The 20,563-nt window shown below is 41.4% G+C and overlaps 1 protein-coding gene across 11 annotated transcripts in view; it reads right to left on the reverse strand.

Moving 5' to 3' along the window:
- BRSK2 (BR serine/threonine kinase 2) overlaps nt 1-20,563 on the reverse strand; it is a 312,908-nt gene that overhangs the window by 144,334 nt on the left and 148,011 nt on the right. For all 11 annotated transcript variants that reach the window (XM_027651228.1, XM_027651234.1, XM_027651231.1 and 8 more), the window contains exon 2: nt 16,156-16,250. In XM_027651228.1, coding sequence (XP_027507029.1) covers nt 16,156-16,250 — 95 coding nt within the window. The remainder of the gene's footprint in view (nt 1-16,155; nt 16,251-20,563) is intronic.

Here is a 20,563-nt window from a genome sequence, read left to right on the forward strand (position 1 = left end):
GGTGAATTCAAATCTATGGGAAGAGACTAACTTACAAACCCATGCAGTGCATGATGCCCTCTGGTGTTTTGGGTGAGACGTCAAGATCCCACAGAAACCTCTGTGTTTCTTCTCACATCACTGTGGCATGCACAGAGAGGGAGGTGCCCAGAAGCAACGAACATTTAGCATAATGACTCAGATGGTTGGTCAGCAGTTTAAACCAGCCTCTTGATATTACTATAATGAGGATTCAGTTTAACAGTTGTTCTGCATGCGTGGAAATTCCTCCCATCCCCAGGAAATCCCTTATAAAATCATCTGTTTGAGAAGAAAGAGGTTATGGCTTAGAAAATGCATAAAATGGGTGAATCAAAAATGCCTATGGGTGTGTAAAATTTATTTATCATAGCAAGAGGATCAGGGAGCCTTTGAGCTTTATCTCAGTGATGACACAGCATAAATAAAACTCCAGACCTAAATTCAGACCTGCAGAATTTAGCTGCAGTTCTTCTGAATCCAAAAGGAATAGAATCCTCTTATGATAACTCTGAGCTTAGACTCGTATGTTTTATATGCATTTTGAGCCACAGAAGTCTTGATTGAAAAGTAATGAAAGTTATTTCCACGATGAGTAGCAGAATTACAGAATCACACAATATGCTGAATTGGAACAGACCCACAAGGATCATCGAGTCCAACCCTTTGTCCTGTACAGGACCATCCCCAAGAGTCACACCATGTACTTGAGAGTATTGTCCAAACACTTCTTGAACTCTGTCAGCCTTGGTGCTGTGACCATTTCCCTGGGGAGCCTGTACCCATGCCCAACCTCTGGGTGAACAACCTTCTTCTAATATCCAACCTAAACCTCCCCTGACACAACTTCAGACCATTCCCTTGGGTCCTGTCACTGGTCCCCACAGAGAAGAGATCAGTGTCTGTCCCTCCTCTTCCCCTCACAAGGAAATTGTAGACTGTAATGAGGTCTTCCCTCTGTCTCCAATTTTTTTATATTCACACACAGCACAAATGTCATGACACATGATATCCACCATCTACTTGTGTTCTCAGCATTAAATACACTAGTTTAGTCAACACATAGTAAGTGCACCGACACTAGGGAAGACAGGAACAGAATATGAAGTTACCTCATATGCCACTTGCTCATGAGGCAATAAATTCCCATCCAGCACCAATACACGGTGATGCATGCAGGAGCAATCCTCATCTTTCAGGTTCATCATTACCTTTCTGAATCTCATAACCAAAACTAATTAATTGAAACATACTCTGAGGAATATGCCTGGCCTATAAAACCCTGAAACACATCCTTAATTTCTATAAGGATTAAGTATAGGCATTAAGAAAAGGGTATCTAAACATTTATAAAGGTATTAAATCTATCAAGACATAACCTTTTTGCCAGACCCTGAATTCAGAGTTCAAGGAGTGTTTGGATGATGCTCTCAGGCATATGGAGTGACTTTTGGAGATGGTCCTGTGTAGGGCTAAAGGTTCGACTCGATGATCCCTGTGAGGCCCTTCCAACTCAACATATTCTGTGATTCTGTGATTCTTCAATTTTGCTCCGCTCTGTTTTATCTCCCACTACACTGTTTGCTGCAGGTTTAAGTATTTGTAGTCCTGACCATAAGAATAATGCCAGAGCTGCTGATACACACTGGTTGAAACATTGTAACTTAAAAAATCTTATCTGCATATGCAAATAAAGGAGCTGATAATTCTGACTGGCTATTTACAGCACTTTATTTAAATCAGGCTGTGTTAAATTCTGCATTCTGTCATACTGAAGGTCAGAGAGCTGGTATCAGATCATTAGACATGATGGTAGGATTTGTGGCATCTTATTTCAGGTTAAGGATGCACACAAACCCTAGCTTTGCTTAAGTTCCAAAAGCTTTTGAAAAAAAAGGTGAATTAACAGTTTTTAAGGCATATGGGCATTAGTATCTCACAGCTAAAGGTCTGAGGATACAGAATTACCAGAGGGGTTATAACTACTGTAGCTGTGAAGAAGAATGGTTGTGGGGTAATCTAAAGAGAGTTATGTACAGGACTCAGAATCAAAACAGGAGAAGAAAATTATATTTGCAGTAGCAGCAGACAGTTATAGCGATAAGGAAGAAATTAAGAATTATACAAATGGTATTGCTGTTCAAAAGATGTGTAAAAATAACCAAGCATGTCTAATGATCTGCACCTGGAAACAAGTGGAAGATAAGCAGAAACTGTAATGAAAGGGACAGCTGGAGAGATGATAGATGATGGAGGTCAAGCCTCTATGAGAACCAGCAATTTGAGAGAGTGAGAAATGAAAGAGTCAGAAATAGCTAAGACCTCTCTAGAAGTGCAGTGAAGGTATGTCAATATGTTCATTATTTCATCTATTGTCTGCTAGTTGTTCCTCAGACTATACTTACGGAACTTATCTATATTTAAAATGTGATTTATATCTAACACTTATGTAACAAAAATTCAGTAGTCATGCCCTTTATTCCAGCCCAATGCATTTACGATCCCACTTCCAGTGTTACCTCCAACAGATTTTTGAGATTTCCTCTCAGGACTCCAGGCAGACTCTAAGACAGCATTCCACCATTGCCTGCTAATTTGGTTGCTCTCTTGTTGGCATTCAAACCACAAATGAAATGTAATGATTACCACGAGTTCCTTTAGGCTGCTTAAGCCTCAGAGTCCCCTCAGGAGAGCAGTCTTTGAACCAGAGTCCTAAACCCTTTTCTTTCTACTGCTGCAATGTTTATTTTCACCTGCTGAGACCCTCATTCTTTGTATGCTAGTCTGTTGACTCTGTTTTACTCTTCGATTTTGATTTTGCTGCCCCTTTTCATACTGACATGACTCTTAATTTCACTGATTACATGTTTCTACCATGAGGCTGCAGCACTCAATACTGTCTCCACAGTTCTCCAAGGCCTTCTTTTTTCAACTCCTATAGATTTTTAAAAATTGTTGTAAGTTTTTATTTGATGACTGACACAAGTTTGTTACCGAAGGTAACACTATGATAGCTGTCCACTTCCTCTACTCACATCTGCACTGGGGTTCAGGTTAGACATAAGGGATGAATTAAACCACTAGGAGTGTAATGCAGCACTGGAACAGGCTATCCAGAAAGCCGGATGAATCTCAGTCCCTTAAGGTTTTCACAACCAAGCTAGACAAAGCTACGGCTTACCCATGTCAAAAGCAGCTCTTGTTTGAGTGGGAAGATGGACTACACAAACCCTCAGGGGTCCTTTCCAGCCCTTATTTCTAGGATTCTGCAAATTAGTCCAATATTTCACTCCTGTACCCTGTAACAATCTGGCTAGCTTAGATTTCTTCATTCTTAATATTCTTAATATCTCTTAATAACTCTTCCTCAAGCAGTATGTCATCAGCCTCAGTCTTCACACTTGAGAGTCTAAACCCTGGTTCAGTTGGTATTATGATGCATTTGCAGCCAATCAAACACAGAAAAACACTGAATCATTGCTATCTGCCAAAAAAACCAGGCCACATAGCAGGATGGCAAAATAAAATACACGCCCTCTTGGTGCACCAGCAGCAAGTGGCTGTTACCCAGCACTGAGCAGATACCATGCCCTCGGGTGCTGGTAACTGGTACTGCTCCCTCCTCAATAGTAAGCAAAGCAGTTTTGAGCAGGTCTTTTACCTAAAAAGTGTTCTCACAACTATCAGCTTTCCTCAGCCATGCAGGGCACCTTTTTTCTTCAAAAATTAGGGCTTTAATGTTAACAGATCTCTGAGGGGTATTTTACTGTTATAGGCAGTATTTAGATCTGCTTCTACCTGTTGCTGCACTTCCACGTCTGCCTCTGTGAAATATATCTTTTTATTCTGCTAGACTACCAGGCAGGGCCCAGGTACCTTGTCTGTTATATTGGGGGTATTTTGGTACTATAGAGCAATTAAAATCTACAGTTTGCCCTGCACTGCTGCCAAAGAAGGGGTTGGTATTCTTAGGTATTCCCACAAGACTACTTCCTAATCCAAGTTCCTCTATGGTAAACTCACAGTTTACATCCCTAGATGAAAAGGAAGTGAAAACACAACCCCAGATGACTGTGTGAACAGCTGTGTGCACTCTGCCCTGTATCCAATGTTGTTACCCAATTGTTCTTAAGTAAATGTTTTTATTTTCTGGATTTGATAAATCAGGGATTGATTTAAGAGATGGAAATGAAGATAAAATGAACCCATAATACCTAAAGCATAATGTGCACTCTTTTACCATGCATGTCTTTCCTCTCTGCTTTGAAAGTGCTGCAGTGGACAGTGAGGAACAACAGGAGGTTAGCAAAGGACAGAAGGGATTTACGAAGGAAACTCAGGGACAGCTGAGGGAGCAGAAGTGAAGAGAGGAAATTCATCAAAGAAAAGAGATAAGAACATTAAACTGAGGAGATTTATTTCAGGGCATTAGGAAGGAAATAGAAGAAAGATCTCTAAAATATAACTTTATGCTAAAGCATTTTACAGCTGGGGGAAATTTGCCTCCATTGACAACAAGTTCTTTTTGCTGGACCATCTCCACACACATGAATCTAAAAATGCACACCAGATTTTTGGCCACCAAACAATAGTAAATTCTAGTCTATTATAAGGATCTATGGTAACAGATTTCTGAAAGTGTGACCAGACTTCCAGAACACAGTAAAAATGTAATCTATTAAGAATTCTTATAAGACAACTATATGTTTGTATCGTAATTGTTGAAAATCCGCTTCAGGTACAATGAAGAAAACTAGCAACATAATCTCTATCTCCTGGTACATTTGTTATGGTGGTTTTTGCATATTCTGGTGATTCCTCTTCATTTTAGATTTTCTATCCTTGGTTACTTAGTTTTATAGAGCTGTACAGAAGGGTACAGCAAGGATACAACAAGAATAAGCTAATCTTTTTGGATTTCAGTAGAGCTTTTGATACTGTCTCTCACAGGACCCTTCTGGACAAAATGTCCAGCCCACAGCTGGATAAACACATCATGTGGTGGGTGAGTAATTGGCTCATGGGTCGAGCACAGAGGGTAATAGTGAATGGGGTAACATCAGACTGGTGACCTGTTACTAGTGGGGTTCCACAGGGCTCCATCTTAGGCCCTGTGCTCTTCAACAACTTCATCAATGACTTGGACACAGGACTGGAAGGGATACCAAGCAAGTTTGCAGATGACACAGAACTCAGAGGAGCTGTTGACTCCCTTGAAGGCAGGGAGGTCCTGCAGAGAGGCCTCGACAAATCAGAGAGATGGGCAATCACCAACCATGTGAAGTTCAACATGGGAAAGTGCTGGATTCCACAGCTGGGATGGGGCAACTCCAGACGTTCATATAGACTGGGGAATGAGATGCTGGAAAGCAGTGCCACAGAATGGGACCCGGGACTCCTGGTTGATGGCAAGTTGAATATTAGTCAGCAGTGCTCTGGCGGCCAAGAGGGCCAACCACATCTGAGGAGGCATCAGGCAAAGCATCGCCAGCCAGTCAAGGGAGGAGATTGTCCCACTCTGCTCTGCACTGGGGAGGCCTGATGTTGAATATTGTGTGCAGTCATGGGCACTGCAATATAAGAAAGATGTTAAGCTCTTAGAGAGTGTCCAAGGGATTGCAACAAGGATGGTGAAGGGCCTTGAGGGGAAGCCATATGAGGAGCAGCTGAGGTCACTTGGTCAGTTCAGCCTGGAGAAGAGGAGACTGTGGGGAGACCTCATTGCAGTTACAACTTCCTCGTGAGGCGAAGAGGAGGGACAGACACTGATCTCTTCTCTGTGGGGACCAGTGACAGGACAGGAGGGAACGGCCTGAAGTTGTGTCAGGGGAGGTTTAGGTTGGATATTAGAAGAAGGTTCTTCACCCAGAGGGTGGTTGGGCACTGGAACAGGCTCCCCAGGGAAATGGTCACAGCACCAAGGCTGACAGAGTTCAAGAAGTGTTTGGACAATACTCTCAGGCACATGGTATGACTCGTGGGGATGGTCCTGTACAGGGCTAAGGGTTGGACTCAATGATCCTTGTGGGTCCCTTCCAACTCAGCATATTGTGTGATTCTGTGAAAAGACTAGAGGACTCCTTAGGAACAGACTTGAGATTAAACAAGGTTTATACATGTTACTATTATTTATTTCCTGCAGTTATGCCTGCATCTGAAACATAGAGATGATAAAGAATGTTTGTGTCCTGGACCAAGAGGGAAACTAAAAGTAGAAAAAAACTACAGAGCTGCACTTGCTCTACACAGAGCTACATCTTGCACCAGTGACATTTCCTCACCACTTTCCTACCGAACGTACAGAAGACCATGTACTTGGGACAGCTCCAAGTAATATAGGAATGTTTCTGTCTGTGATATATATGCCGAGAACAGGAACAAGTGATCCTGTTTTTCAGGCCAGATCCTTCTTCTTGAGTGTTGACAGCTATTCACCCCTGCTTTACCTAAATGTTCTAAAAGTAGACTTTGAATGTGGTAATTTTAGAATAATCTGGAGCATCAGTCCCAAATTTCCAGAAAGTACATTGATTTTGGTTGCCTGATTGAGTTTTCACCAAGCATTCTTGAAAAAAATAGCCTGCACCCCAGAGTTTCTTGTCACTTTTGAAAGTCCCTATTCCCACCAGGTGCAATACATGATGTTATAACAGAGATGTTATCCAGCAATTGCTACATGCTGAGAGACTGCAACAGATGCAGTAGTTCAAGATTAAACTCAATCTCACCTTCCCTGTGGTTTGTAGAGAATTAAGGTAACATCTCCATTATCCCTCACAACATAGAGCCTTTGCTGCTGAGCAAAGCTGCAGAGCACACCATATTCCATTACGCCATAAGGTTCAAGAATACCAGGTGTTCTGACAAAGCAGTAATTGCTGCTCCCACACAGGAGAAAAATCAACCATGGCATGAGTGTAATTTTCTAACTGCACAGTAGCTGGACCGCTACAGCACAGGCTTGAGCTCTCTCAGTATTGATGCACCTGGAAAATTCTATGGGAGTTGGACACGAAACACCATTTTGAACTAAAACTCTGAAGTCTCCTCTCTGTGTGGTGTGTGCATCCACAGCAGGACAGCAGGGAAAGGCAAACAAGGGTTTATTGCTAGAAGAACGCTCTTCATGGACAGATCAGTGTATTAAATACATGCTGCCTATGGATACAGCATCTCAGGATGTCAAGGCAAGGTAACAAGTTCAAAGATAGCACCTGGTAAAAGAGGAAATGCCCAAATACCTAAAAACTTACCATTAGAGAGATTGACATGCTCTAACACCAGCAAAGCAAACCCATGGCAGAGTGCATTGAGATCCATCTACAGCTCTGGAACTAACAGTTAATTGCATTGGGATTCAGCCTTCCCAGATTTTTCCTAAATTTGTGCCAACTACTTAATAGCATAAACTGCAGGGAACAGACTGAGTGAGGCCTGGTTTATACTTAACAAATGATCAGCAAAATTTTCCTGTTGGATAGAAGCATGCAAAACAAACAGAAAGAGCCCGTATTCCCCTAACTGACAATGCAATGCCAGTCCTTGGCTCTCAGTTGTATCCGTTAAATATCCATTAAGTGACACATTTTGTCTGAGCTGGGAAACTCATAAACTATGCTGTGCTAAGAAAAGCTTCTTACAGAAAGGTAATGCTGATGTGAAAGGCACCACTCAGTTGTTTCAGCAAAAATTTAAGATAATCTTTGAACAAAGTCTTTGCTCAAATGGTGTTTCTGCTCTATACAGGGATGGACTAAATACCTTATTAGGGATGGATCAGTATATTGATATTTATGGTGTTTATTCTGCATGACAGATGCAGGGTAAAATACCTGAACGAACTGTGGTCTCGGTCAATCTACTCAAGGATTGATGTCCCATTACTGCTAGAGCTTTTCTGAAGTAATGCTGATTGTCTTTCCAAAAGGAAAGAAAAAGTAATTAAGTAATTAAGTAAAAGTAATTCCAGACAAGATTCTGGAATATGAAATACAAGCCAACGTAAAATGGCGTCTGAAGTCTTTCCATCTGCAAACCCAGAAGAAAAAGTTTAAGACAGAAAAGAAAATATACAACAACCTAACCACACTTGCCAAGTTCCCTTGGTTCTTAATGAAATCACCCTGCAAAGCACATGCTGTGTTGCAGTGCTGAGACCCCAAAATCTTCCTCCTCCTGAACTGTTTACAAGCTTTTGCAATGACACTAAGCAAACACCAGCATGGCAGAGTCATGAAAACAGGATACAAGAGTCTTTAAAAAAACGTGGAGTACATCCTGGCAAAATGTACACTCATTCAATTCCAGCATATGCGGTGGTGTGAAGAATGATTTTAAAAATCCCATACTGTTGCTCTGGTGCTTAAAGATACGGGTTTCAAATGGTTCAGTCAATATTGCATTCACACTTCTGACTGCATGAGTTTCACTCTGATTTTTGCTCTTAGTCCAGGAAGAAATTGTGTGAGGAAAGAAAAATTATTTTTATAAGTAGCTGTATAACTTACAAATCTTTCAGTAGTTCAGGTCAGAAAATGTGCCCCCCTAATTCCTTTTTTGCTTAAAAGATTTGGGAAGTGATTTTGTCCATAATCTAAAATGTATTTTCTATCTGTAAATGTGGCCAATTCTACCTATGGCTCAATCAGGATCCACTCTGCTGTGGCATTCTCTACTCTGCAGATGGGGATAAGTTTCATCCTGTAACTCTTCAGACTGATTAATTAACCACAAAACAGAGGTGGTTGAAGTGCTGGCAGAAGTCAATTAAAAGGTTTTGCTTATGTGAGATCAAAATCCAATGTTTTCTAGCATTTTTCATCAACCTTCAGTGAGTCAGGGAAAAAAAAAAGTATTAAAGTTTTGAATGTACCAAAGAACCTACAGCTCCATGTGAAAAATCCACAATTTTCACTAGACTCATGATTCACATCTGGAGTTAACAGAGACCACAGCTGAAGGTGGCTCACCTACAGAGACCACTCAGGCTGAGGGGGTCTGATGCTTCATGTTCCCAGACCAATTGGGTGTCCAGCCAGTCAGAAATTCAGGAAATACTATAGGATTTGACCAGGGATTACAAGATCTGGATGCCAGTCTCAAGATTTTCAAACCGCACACCCCATCTCTTCAAGACAGAGCCTCGAAGATAACCTTCCCCTGGGGTTCCCCTTGCCTTTCAGCATAACTCCTACTAGTTGTCCTTCCCAAAAAATTGAGCATCAAGCCTGACAACAGCTGAGGATCCTGGTGCCTTCTACCATTGCCCCATGTAGTCTAGGGACACATCTCTCTACCTGTGTCTGCCCCACAGCTGTGGATTCTTGGAGCCTGTCTCAAGACTTCCTACATCTTGACTTGATAACCTAAGGATCAGAGGCAGTGAAAGTCCCTGCAGAGGCAGGACTTTCAGGGGCTCTGCCCTGTAGCAGGCAAGCAGGACTCCCTAATGGCCTGCTACAAATGCAGAGAGAGTTCAAAAGAAACCTAGCCTTTGATATATTGGGAGTTCACTGAGCCAAAGTTATTTCAGAGAAAACATTTTAGTGAATCAGCGTCTTCTGAGAAAACTAAGCTTTGGCAATGCATGAGGAGAATTCCCAGAAGCTTCAGAAGAGAAAGCTATCTGAAGTCAAGCTGTGGTCAGTCTCATCCCAAATGCAAGGACAGCGCAATTATAATGGAAACAGGTAAAGGCAAAGCTGAACAGAAAGGGTTTTTACAGGCTAATTGTTGACAGTAGCTTTAGAGGAGGATGAGGACTGGACTGCTGGCACATTTAGACATCTCATCTCTGGGAGCAGTTATTTCCCATTTAGGCATTAGGGCTGTGATCAAGTGAAATGCATGGAAAAAGCACTCCTTGACTTCAGCTAGCTCTAGTCTGGGCTCATGAGGGACATTTATTGCTGTATGACCAAGGCAGCACATGAGGATGGTAGACTGTCTATTTCTATGTGTTTGCACACACAAGGCTGTGGGTAGAGTATGTTGGGTACAACAGAGGTTTGAGACTGACTGCTATAATACAAATTAAAAGTAGGGTGGAAAAAATAGGGCCAATTATTTCTAAAGGTTGCCCAAATGCCTCAATTGATCATACTAACTTTAGAAAGCAAAAGGCACTATGCACGCTTGACAGGTTTGTTCCTCTGACAGGTACATCATGTGCTTGTGATTCCTGTTTAATTTCCTTCTTTAAGAATACCTCAAACTGTGTTCCTTGTGGGTGTGGTGGAAAGTGGAGGCAGAGAGTCATTCTTCTCTGAAGGAAAATACAATTACCCAACTTCTTTAACTGCTCAAACAGATGACAAGTGAACAGGCATTCAATGCTCCCCACTAGCTCCAGTTTAAAACAAAACACTCTGCATTATACATTCTGTAACAGATCCCTAATCCCAAACTCCCTATAGCAGAAGGGAGCCAGGGGGAAAAAAAGCCCCTTTTATTTTGCCTCTGTTTTTCATATTGCAAGGTACTTTTTTATCTCATTGAACTCAGAAGAGAGACTTGCACACATGAAGCTGTCCTGCACAAACCGGGTTACTACTGGAAGACGAACAAGGGCCACAGAGGCAAGGGATAAGTGTGTGTTCATGCACTCGTGGTCTTTGATGGGTGCCAATCATTCCTGCAGCTTGTTCACCACCTACGCACTGTCAAATATACACACACACACTTCTAATCTGCTCTCTTCCACTGCTAAAGCCGACAAGTGTGTGGTAATGCTCCAGGTTAAAGATAAACCACAATCAGGGCGTGAGTGTGTTTTAAACAAGCATATGCAGTGAATGTGCAAGGGACAGTCCACATATGTGTGCATATATTCATCTATACACTGAAACCTACATGTTCAACAGCGAGTAAAAATACCAGCATGTATATGTTTTGGGGAGATTTAATTTCCTTTATTCTTTCATCTTTTTTTTTTGCCATGACTACAAGGTCCTTTGGGTTATTCTCTTCTTGCAGCAATATGCCAATCAATCAGAAGAATAATAAATGAGTGCCAGCAAGTTCACACAGTGCTTCTTAATCAGGGAGTCCTGGAAAGTTTGATGAATGCTTTAAAACCTTTACTTTGGGACTTCTCTTTAATAAATGGAAATAATTTCCCTCTCATTTGCTATTTTTAACATAACCACGTCCAAAATCTCGTCTGCCAGTACCATAGATTAATCTAAATTCATCTCACTGGTGATATTCCATGGTCTTGTGTTCATTTGTACCCAGTGGTAGATGTACTCAGTGGGATTCAGCAGCAGCTTAACACCATTTCCACCGCAATCAATAGCAAAACTCCTAAATACTGCAGCTGGAAAACAATTAGGCCACTATTGAGTACATTAGAAAAAATATCGATTTGGTGAAATTGAGGTTTAGTGTTGGTGAGTTTGGCTTTGTTAATGTCAGGGAAACTGCCCTTGTTATGATCAAAGCTGAACTTGAACCAAGTTACACTATTCAGTCCAATTCTATCTCTGCCTCAGATTTAGCTTGTCCCTGACACTGTTCTGATATTCTAGTAATGATTTCTGTAGACCAGCCTGCAGTTAGCAGCTGAGGACAGCTAGGTCAGCCAATGTCACGGTCTTTTCTTTGAAAAATCTGAAAACAAATTCCAAAGAAAAGATGCTGCTCTCAAGTATTACCTTCTTTAACTTCACTTAGGGGAGCCTAAATTTCTGCTTCTGCAGACACCTTGCACAAGTGCCTCTCTTTTATGCTCCAGACAGAGACATGTGACTTTTTACAGATTTCAGGTGTGTGATGGAAATTCAGAGCTCCGTGGATTTTAAGGCCGGAGAGGCTGCTGCATTAATCTAATCAGAGCTAATGCATAGCACGGATCAGGAAACTATTATCAGCTACTTCCTACTTCAAGTCCAGCAGCTGAAGTCGAACTAGGATCTCAGGTTTAGAAAAACACACAGAAGTTTAAAAGGAAGTTTAATAGTCTTTCAGGGGACAAACTCACTAGAGCTTTGGGTGGGCCTAGTTCCAGTTAGTAACCATCCAGTGATCAAACAGGTCTAGTATTTCCACATTCCATCTACAGCTTATAACTATTAATTTCCAATACACTTTTTGTACCCAAGACTGTAATACCCTCTGTTATCACATGCCTATCCTCCTTGTCACTCTTTACAGACCATGATGAAGCTATGTCTTAACCTTCTCTTTAATAAATTCAGTGGATTGAGACCCTTGAGTCTTATAAAACCCAAGCTCCGATTGTTTACTTATTCTCTCGGTACTTTCTAAATTTGCCCAATTTCTAAACTTTTTTCCTTGAAGGACAGAGAAGGAAGGGAAAAACTCAAAAGTAGGATAAGGTAGCAGAGAAATAAACACCTACTGAAATAGAAGCTCACAAAGAAGCAAGAGATGACAAAAAGACCATGCAAAGCCGTGCCCATTTACAAGTATGCTTCCCTAAGTTATCCTGTCAATTCCAAGACGCTGATACTCAATTCTCCTACCTATCCTTCCACTCAATTATTTCAGCCAACCAGTGATTTCTATCAGTGATTCTTGCAAGGCCTTCCCAGCTTAAGAACACACACTATGCCTTTGCAGAATTTTTTGGAAGCAGAGCTCATTAGCACTGCAAGGCACTAAACCAACAGACAGTCTCCCCCAAACCACTACTCGTGTCACAATTGAGCTCCACTAAAGTAGGACTGTGTTCTTTCCCATCCCCCGCCCTGGAAATATCTGCCTTGCTTCAAGGCCAGCACTAGAGGACTCAGAAGAAACAAAAGGCACACGGACACAAAGCACACATATGGAGCTCTGGGCTTCAATCATCAAGCCTGGGACATCTGTGGCTTTCTCAGGATGCCCGTGTGTTCAAGTAATTAGACCAGGGCCAGCTGTCCCCTTCTCGCTCTTCACCCTTTATGCTCCCATTGCTTCTACTACCTCTATCTGTTCAAAGAGTATTTCATCTGATGGATCACCAAACGAGTAGGTTTTTTTGTTGTTTATTCTTTGGAAGGAAGGAGTGGAAGAGAACTGGTGAGGCAGTAAAGAGGAGAAAGGATTCTCCTGACTACGTCTCATGAGACACCTCAATGTTTCCAAACAAGCTTTTGCCACGTGAGAGGAAAGATTTACTTTAACCTTTATATTCTGAAGTTATAAACTCCAAACAGTTGTACTGGTATTGAAAATGAAACCATCAGTAGTGAACCCACCTGCTCAGGAAAGCTTACTGCTCTAAGGACACATTCAACTCTTGTATTCTGGGCCTAATTTCCCTGTCAGCGATCCAGAAGTAATTCAGGGAAATCAATGAACTGTATTTCAATCTCAAAATGCTCACTGCAACACACTCCTTTCTGAAATCTTTCTGCCAATTTGTGCTAGAGCAAGCTAGAGGTACAGTAGGAGGCAGGTCTCCACATCTGTGGGGGTTACCGCAGTGCAGCTGAAGCTTTTACCAGTTGCATGAAAGCAGGAGCGAGAACAGAACCAACCCTTTGTTCTCAACCATGAAATTACATTTCTAGCTTTGCTCCAAAGCCAGACTCCCAAACAGGCCCAAGCTGGAGCTGGGAAAGGAACACTGCTCCCCAGCCTGCATTTAGCGAGTAAGGACATGACAAAGCAAAAGGCTCCCACATGCACTAAGCAGCCCTGTCCTTTGACAGGGCAGCAAGTGCTTGGATGATACATTTACTGCAGCTTGTGCTGCAGCGTGCCTGCCCGTGTATCATCTCCATAGCAGCAGTTCTGCTAATTGAGACCAGCTGCTTCAATTCCAAATTTTTCTCTCCAGAAATATCGATACTACGGCATTATGATTAGAAAGCACTTTACCAAATGCCTCTCAATTCTGCACAGCTCAGATGAAGAGCAGCTGCAGAGAGAAGGGACAGTTCCCTGAACATACAAAATAAAATACTGCAAAAACACTGGAGAAATGAAGGCTACAAGAAGCAAGTCAAAATAGAATAACGATGACAAGGAAAGCAGCCTGCTGTATATGCTTGTGCCTGTCACTTCAGATGTTGAAAGGACCGTGAGCAGACTTCTTCCTTATGCTCTAGGATTAATGGCCACAGCACTGCACTGTTACAGCTTCATGTGGCAGGTGTACATGTTTGTCAGATCCAGTTTTTCTGTCCAAGGCTGGATTAAAGCAAAATCCATCAATCTGGGCCTGGCTTGGGAGAGTAGCTGTGGTCTTGAATCATTTGGCTCCAAGGGCTGTTCTGCACAGCCCACTGGCAAAGAAAGTCACTAGAACTGATAAGCTAGTGGGAAGCTGCACAAAGTAGGAATGCCACCACAGTACTGTGAGTTGGCTTCACTGTTGGCTATTTCCCTGCGGCTGTTGACTCCATACAGCAGGTTGTCAGCTGGATGCTTTACAATGGTCACACTGGGATTGCCAAAAACTGCGTTTTTCCCCTCCAGCCAGACTGGATTAAGCTGGCTAACAGTACAGTCAATTCTAAATTCACTTAGAAGTCTCAGGCCCTGTCTGTGACCAGCAGACAGAGGGCATTCCTGAAAAGACATCTGGTTACTGAATTTATGCAAGAACTGGGCAAACCACTTCAATCCCATCTGTTGTTCCAACCTCCTGAGCACAGAGAACAGAATCCTTGAAAGAGAAAATCCCACCAAGAAGGGTCTGAAAATGAGAACCACAATAAAACATGTGATTTCCTCCTGAGAAAGACGCTGTACAATCCTACAGAAAACACGGCACGCTTCAGCATGTGGCTGTGTAAACAAGGGCCTAACACACCATTTCACAACTCCGATTTCATACTACAACCGAGGTAATGCAACACAACTAAAGCAGAGAGATTGCTTTGCTATGCTAAGCGATTTGCCTCCTACTCTGAAAATCAATGAGGTAAATAAAATGTTTTATACAAATACCAGACAGTGTCTCTCAGAGAACAAAATGCTCATGTTTGTTAAAAATATTCCTATTATTTTACTCTGGAAAATATCCAGTGTTTAGTGTCTCATTCAGATTTTACCATTTAACCACAGTTTTCTTACCTATTTCACTTTCTAACTTTTGGTCTATATTAGAAGTCTGTTTGAATCCACAGTACTGGGATTCCCACAGGAGAGGGAATATATCAATGAAATTCCAGAAAGGTAAAGTCTGAACACATTACAATGGAATGTAAACTTTTGGAATTCTTCTCTGAAAAAAAAAAAACAACTTATATTTTTTGTGTAACATTCACTGACTCTATATTAGCTGAAAATCCATTTTCTTTCTGCTCTGGGTAAACAGTGCTTGGAAACACCTGACACAGAAGTCCATATAGGAAACAGCAGTATAAACTTATATGCTCTGTGTGCTTCTATAGGGAAGTTACCTCAGCAAAGTGCTCCACGCTGCACACAAATCTGTTAGTGTAATTTGCAGGTGACAGCGTGATGGAATTCATTGATTGCACTGCAGTTGTGTTCCTTCCCATCAAGATGAATTTAGCCTTTCTAGTCACCAAATCACATGAATAAACTGTTATGCATACATTTATTTTATTTTTAGGTTTCCAAGATCAATCAATGACATTCATGTGAGGAGAATCACAAGGCTAGGTAAAAAACAAACTAAGCTCTTCTGAACACTAACAGTCATTGGGACCATTGGGACAAACACCTTGATGGCTTCCAATGGCACAGCTCTGTGGATTGTAAACAGAATTACACCAGCTCTAAACAGTCACACACCTTGGCACATCAGATCATAAAGAACCCATGCATCAGAGCAAGCAGTAGGAGTATTCAAGTAACAGATTTACTAGCCTCTGTTAAATCTCCTCATGCTGACATTTGTACACCTCAGTCTGCAATGTACCGCAACCACACAACTGCAGTGGTGGAAGTCCAATGCCCAACACACACCTGCCCCAACAGAGAAGCAAGACCTCTGCAGCTGACCATTTATTTTGTTCACAAAGCACAGGCATACTCCCATTTAATTTCAACTGCCCTAGCCTCCCCCATAACTAAATTATTATTATTATGCTCTGCATAATCCTAGTACTGACAGGGATGTTTGTTATACATAATTAAAGATATTAATTTTGCATGGAACAGAAGACACAGAGCCAGGAATCTAATTTTTTTTTAAATCTCCCATTAGAAAATTACCTTCATTAGCACCGACTCACTGAGCTTCTCTCTGTTGACAATTTTTATCGCGACCTTCTGACACGTGACACAGTGAACCCCCAACTTCACAAGCCCTGCAGGAGAAACAAAAGCAAAACAGAAAGGAAGAATTGGTTAGAGACAGTCGCTGTTGAGTTTTTTGCTATTAGAACACCATCCAGCACTTAGCAACTTATATGCAAATAAATTCCCACCAGTATCTTCTCCAGCCAGATAAGGTCGTGTGAGTAACGATGACTCCACAGCCCACATTGTGACCATTCGGTTGTGAAGCCACCAACATCCTTGATGCTCCTGCGGTTCCTGCCACTAAAACTGTGTTTCTGTTGAAACACTGTATTCCACCTCAAACAACTCAAAGTGCATTCTATCAATAAGAAGTTCTGCCAATTGAACCACACTGGACTAAGGGCTTTTGTTGACACTTGACATCAACAAAACCTCACAAATCAGCAAAACTAGATGGTCATATGTTTGCAGTGTAGATGTAGCTTCTGCTGTTCTCTAGCTCCTTCCAAAGCTTTTATGATCCTAATAAAAAGGTACTTAATTACGGTTTCATTTACTATTTTAATTTACCCTCCTGGATAAACTTAGGACTGTGATGAATGCCATTGTGGTGTGGACAAACATCAGCATATGCTGATACAATTCTAAGTTCTTCTTACTTGTTATTACTTACTATATCCTTGTCCTCAAATAATACAGAGTGCTGTTAAGTGATTATATTGGCAAAAGGATATGGATATCCCTGACAGGATCAGGATGTCTGAACTACCCCCAAAATATGGAACAGAACCCCAAGACTTAAAAAAAAAGAAAGAGCTAAGTAACATACATGAAGCATTACCCTCTGCAAAATTTTCATCTAAATCTGCTGACTTGCATGGAAGTGCATTGAGATAACTCCTACAAGTTGAGTATAAGATGGTACCCTGAGCTCTCAACTCTACTGCCATTAAGAAAATCTGTAGCTGGAAGAATTGTAGGTTATTCAAGTGAGATCTTGTTGGCTTCAGCTTTTACTCTTGTCAAACATGCACATGAAGCACAACACCTGATGGGCTGGATCCCATCCCACTCTACACACTGTATGCCAAATTGCCATTTAGTTTAATTCAGTTATAACAGAAGTAAAAAGAAATTGCACCTCCCTGGTGTCACTAAGACGTGCTGTGCTTTGCAGAGTATTTATGAGCAATGACATTACAGAGTAGGAAAAAGCCTAACTTAGCTAGCAGCTCCTAGGCTGGGCTGCAGTTAAGAAGCCAACCTATTCCTTGGTGCAAACCACAGAGCCAAACACATTGCTTTATCTGGAATTTCAACACCAGATTTGCAGTCCAGTGAAACTCCGAACACAGGACTTCACGTGTCTTACTGAAGGATAAATATATAGACTATTGCCTTACTACAAACTGGCTCCAATGAAGTGAACTAGAGCTTCTTCAGGGACTCTAGCAGTCTCCTGCGGGTACTTGTCTAAGCTTTTTCAACACAGTTAATCATAAATTTGGAACTATTAATCACTGGCTATTAAGTGGAGAAATAAACTCCCAACTTGCTTCCAGTCACATCTCTTTTACAGCATGCTCAAGTCTTCTGGATATTTCTAGTCACATAATTTCTCAGCCTTATCTGAGGTTAAATGCTGACCTCCTCACTTTCAGCCATGACACAAACAAGTCACAAAAGTTAAGAATGCAATGCACTGACAAATCCATTTGAAAATGTGTAATAGTGTGTCCTCAGCCCAAAGCAAATGAGAAGCACAGCTGGGGAAAGATGGTGTGATGTCCAGCCACACTCACTCTTCTGTATGATTTTTTTTCTATTCAATTTATAATATTAACCATAGCACTACTGGTGCTCTGTTCACCATTCAGAGCAGCTGCAGCCTTCCTTACGCTTCTTCCCTTTGGCTTTGTTCTGTGTTTGGATAGCGACTACTTGGCACCACCCTGCTGAAAGTGTGCACTGTTTCAATCTGTGCCAATTGCTTCCTTCCTGCTTCTAGTACAGATTGCAGCTCTACATCACTCTTGCAGCACGACACCACTTTTTACATTGCTCTAAGTTACTTTCAAATCTCAGCAGAACTTTTAGCTCAGTCCTTTATATCAAGACTCCTGGGATCTGTGGCACAGTGCTGTATTGTAACATGGTGCAGACCAATTATTTTCAGAGGTCAATGAAGGTGAGAAACAATTGTTCTCTGAGTCTTCACCAGTGATATACCAGACTTGTGGTATCTCACACTTCAGGGTTTGATTTCCAATCTTGTTGCTCCCAAATTAAGACATCTGTTTCACTGAACGTGGCTTATTCATGAAGTATTTTTCTTTTGTCCTGCCTGAAGCACCCCATCATTGAGTCAGAGAAGGGTTTAACCATGAGCTTCTGGGATACTGTCATGCTGTACAGGCTATCTTCACAGTGTCCTCTGTCTTTTTAGCTACTAACTTAGAAAATCAAAAATTAAGATTAAACCATTCTGTTTACTCAAACGAAAAGTAAATAAACTGTTAGAAGACACCAAGACTTTGCAAAAATAAAACTGAATCACACTGATTTTATACTAATTAATTTCATCACCCTCAAGAAATCATTCTTGATTTACACCATGATATCAAAGGACAGAATGAGAAAACGTGAGATTTAATGCAGCATTCCTCTTCTCCTGATTTGCATTTTAAAAATCAAGAAAAAAATTGCACTGTCATCGCTGTTTTGTGGAGACAGAACTTTTAGACAACTCTCTGAACAGCCCAAGACAGCACTTTTCACTGTACTAAATTCAATGAATGTAATTTTAGAATGAAAATAAAACATGCCGCTCTGCCTTGCTTCCTCCCTCCTCCCCGAGCCACTTCCTTTCACCATTTCCATGCCAGACTAAGAAAAAAAAAAACCAAAACCCTCTCAGTAAGTCCATCTATAGGATAACACCCTCCTGCAACTATGATGAAAGCCTAATTGAGTTTGTATTCAGGACTTCTGTTTCTGTCCTGTAATTTCAGTTAAGTGTATAACTACTGAGAGATGACTTACATAAATTTTGAGTTCCTGTGGGCTTCTGATTCTTAAGTCCTTTTAATGACATGGAGAACATTAACTATTTAAGATGTATTATTTATCTACATAATAACAGACCTATGAGAGAATAAGAACCAACTATGTGACTGAACTACTGAGCTGTTATGGAAAAAACTGAAGTGGTAAAATTGCCTGTTTAGAAACAAGGGTCCAAGGTGTGTTTGCAGGGTTGTGGAAGAGGCTGTGCATCTTCCACTTTTTCCTCTCCTGTATATTCAGCTGTAAATGAGCATCTCAAAACTATACAAATCCTCCAATACAAGTGTGTCAATAAGTTAGGTACTTATTTGTAAAGCTTATCTACACATTCAGGCCAGCATAGGTACCTGTGTACCTCTGTCTTCCTCAAAGGAAAATAAACAAGGCTGCTGCTGCTAAGAGGATATTTTGCACTGGCTTGGCCTAAAGCAAATCTGCCAGGCAACAAATAGAGTTTGAAATTGTCAGCTTCATGAATAATTAACTCCTCAAAAGCAGCCATGTATTAACGACTTCACCACTGTTAAAGTTAAATCCTGCCTGTCCTGACAGAAAATCTAAGATGCTGTGGGAATCAACCACTTGCAGTTTCTCTCAACCACCCACATAGCTGTACACACACACACACATTCCTTCAGGCACACTTCAGATCCCCACCCACAGGTCATTCCTGGGGGCTCGTGGATACTGACACACTGGGGCTTTCAAACAGGTTGTTGCACCCTAGAGCTAGCTAGAAGCATTGGGCTGCTTTTGATATTAGCCACTGAACTTCACCAGAACCAGCCCTATAATTGAAGGTGGAGAGCAAAGAAGGAAACATGAAAACACTGAAAAACAAGGGGATGTGTAAATTAACACGGACTTTTTATCCTAAGTTAAAGCCACTATCTGAAAAAGAATGAGCATGAGGAACCCTATATGACACAAGGGAAAGATTCCACTGACGGAAGAAGAGCAAAGGGAAGCGTACAGGCCTGAGACAGCCTAATGCTGCAGCGACCTGTTAGTAACCACACTTATGCATTTTGCTGCTCATAAACTCCCACTCTGTGGATGCTCAGAGATACACAGATCTTTTCTGAAAAGGACAGGAGCTTATATGATGAGCAAGGGACAGAGTTAGATCAGCTGGAGAGGTGGACAGTGTCTGAAGCAGTTCAGAGAGAAAATTCTTCTTTTACCCAAGAAGAATGTTCTATGGGGATGGAGAAACAAAAGTTTCCCTCCAACTGACAATACACTCACTGTGAATCCATGAACCCAGCAATTAGCCTATATTGTAACTGGCAATCACCTCCATGACTTTTCA

The sequence above is a fragment of the Corapipo altera genome, unplaced genomic scaffold, assembly GCF_003945725.1.
Source record: "Corapipo altera isolate COAL_440 unplaced genomic scaffold, ASM394572v1 78, whole genome shotgun sequence".
In the NCBI taxonomy this organism is placed as follows: Eukaryota; Metazoa; Chordata; class Aves; order Passeriformes; family Pipridae; genus Corapipo; species Corapipo altera.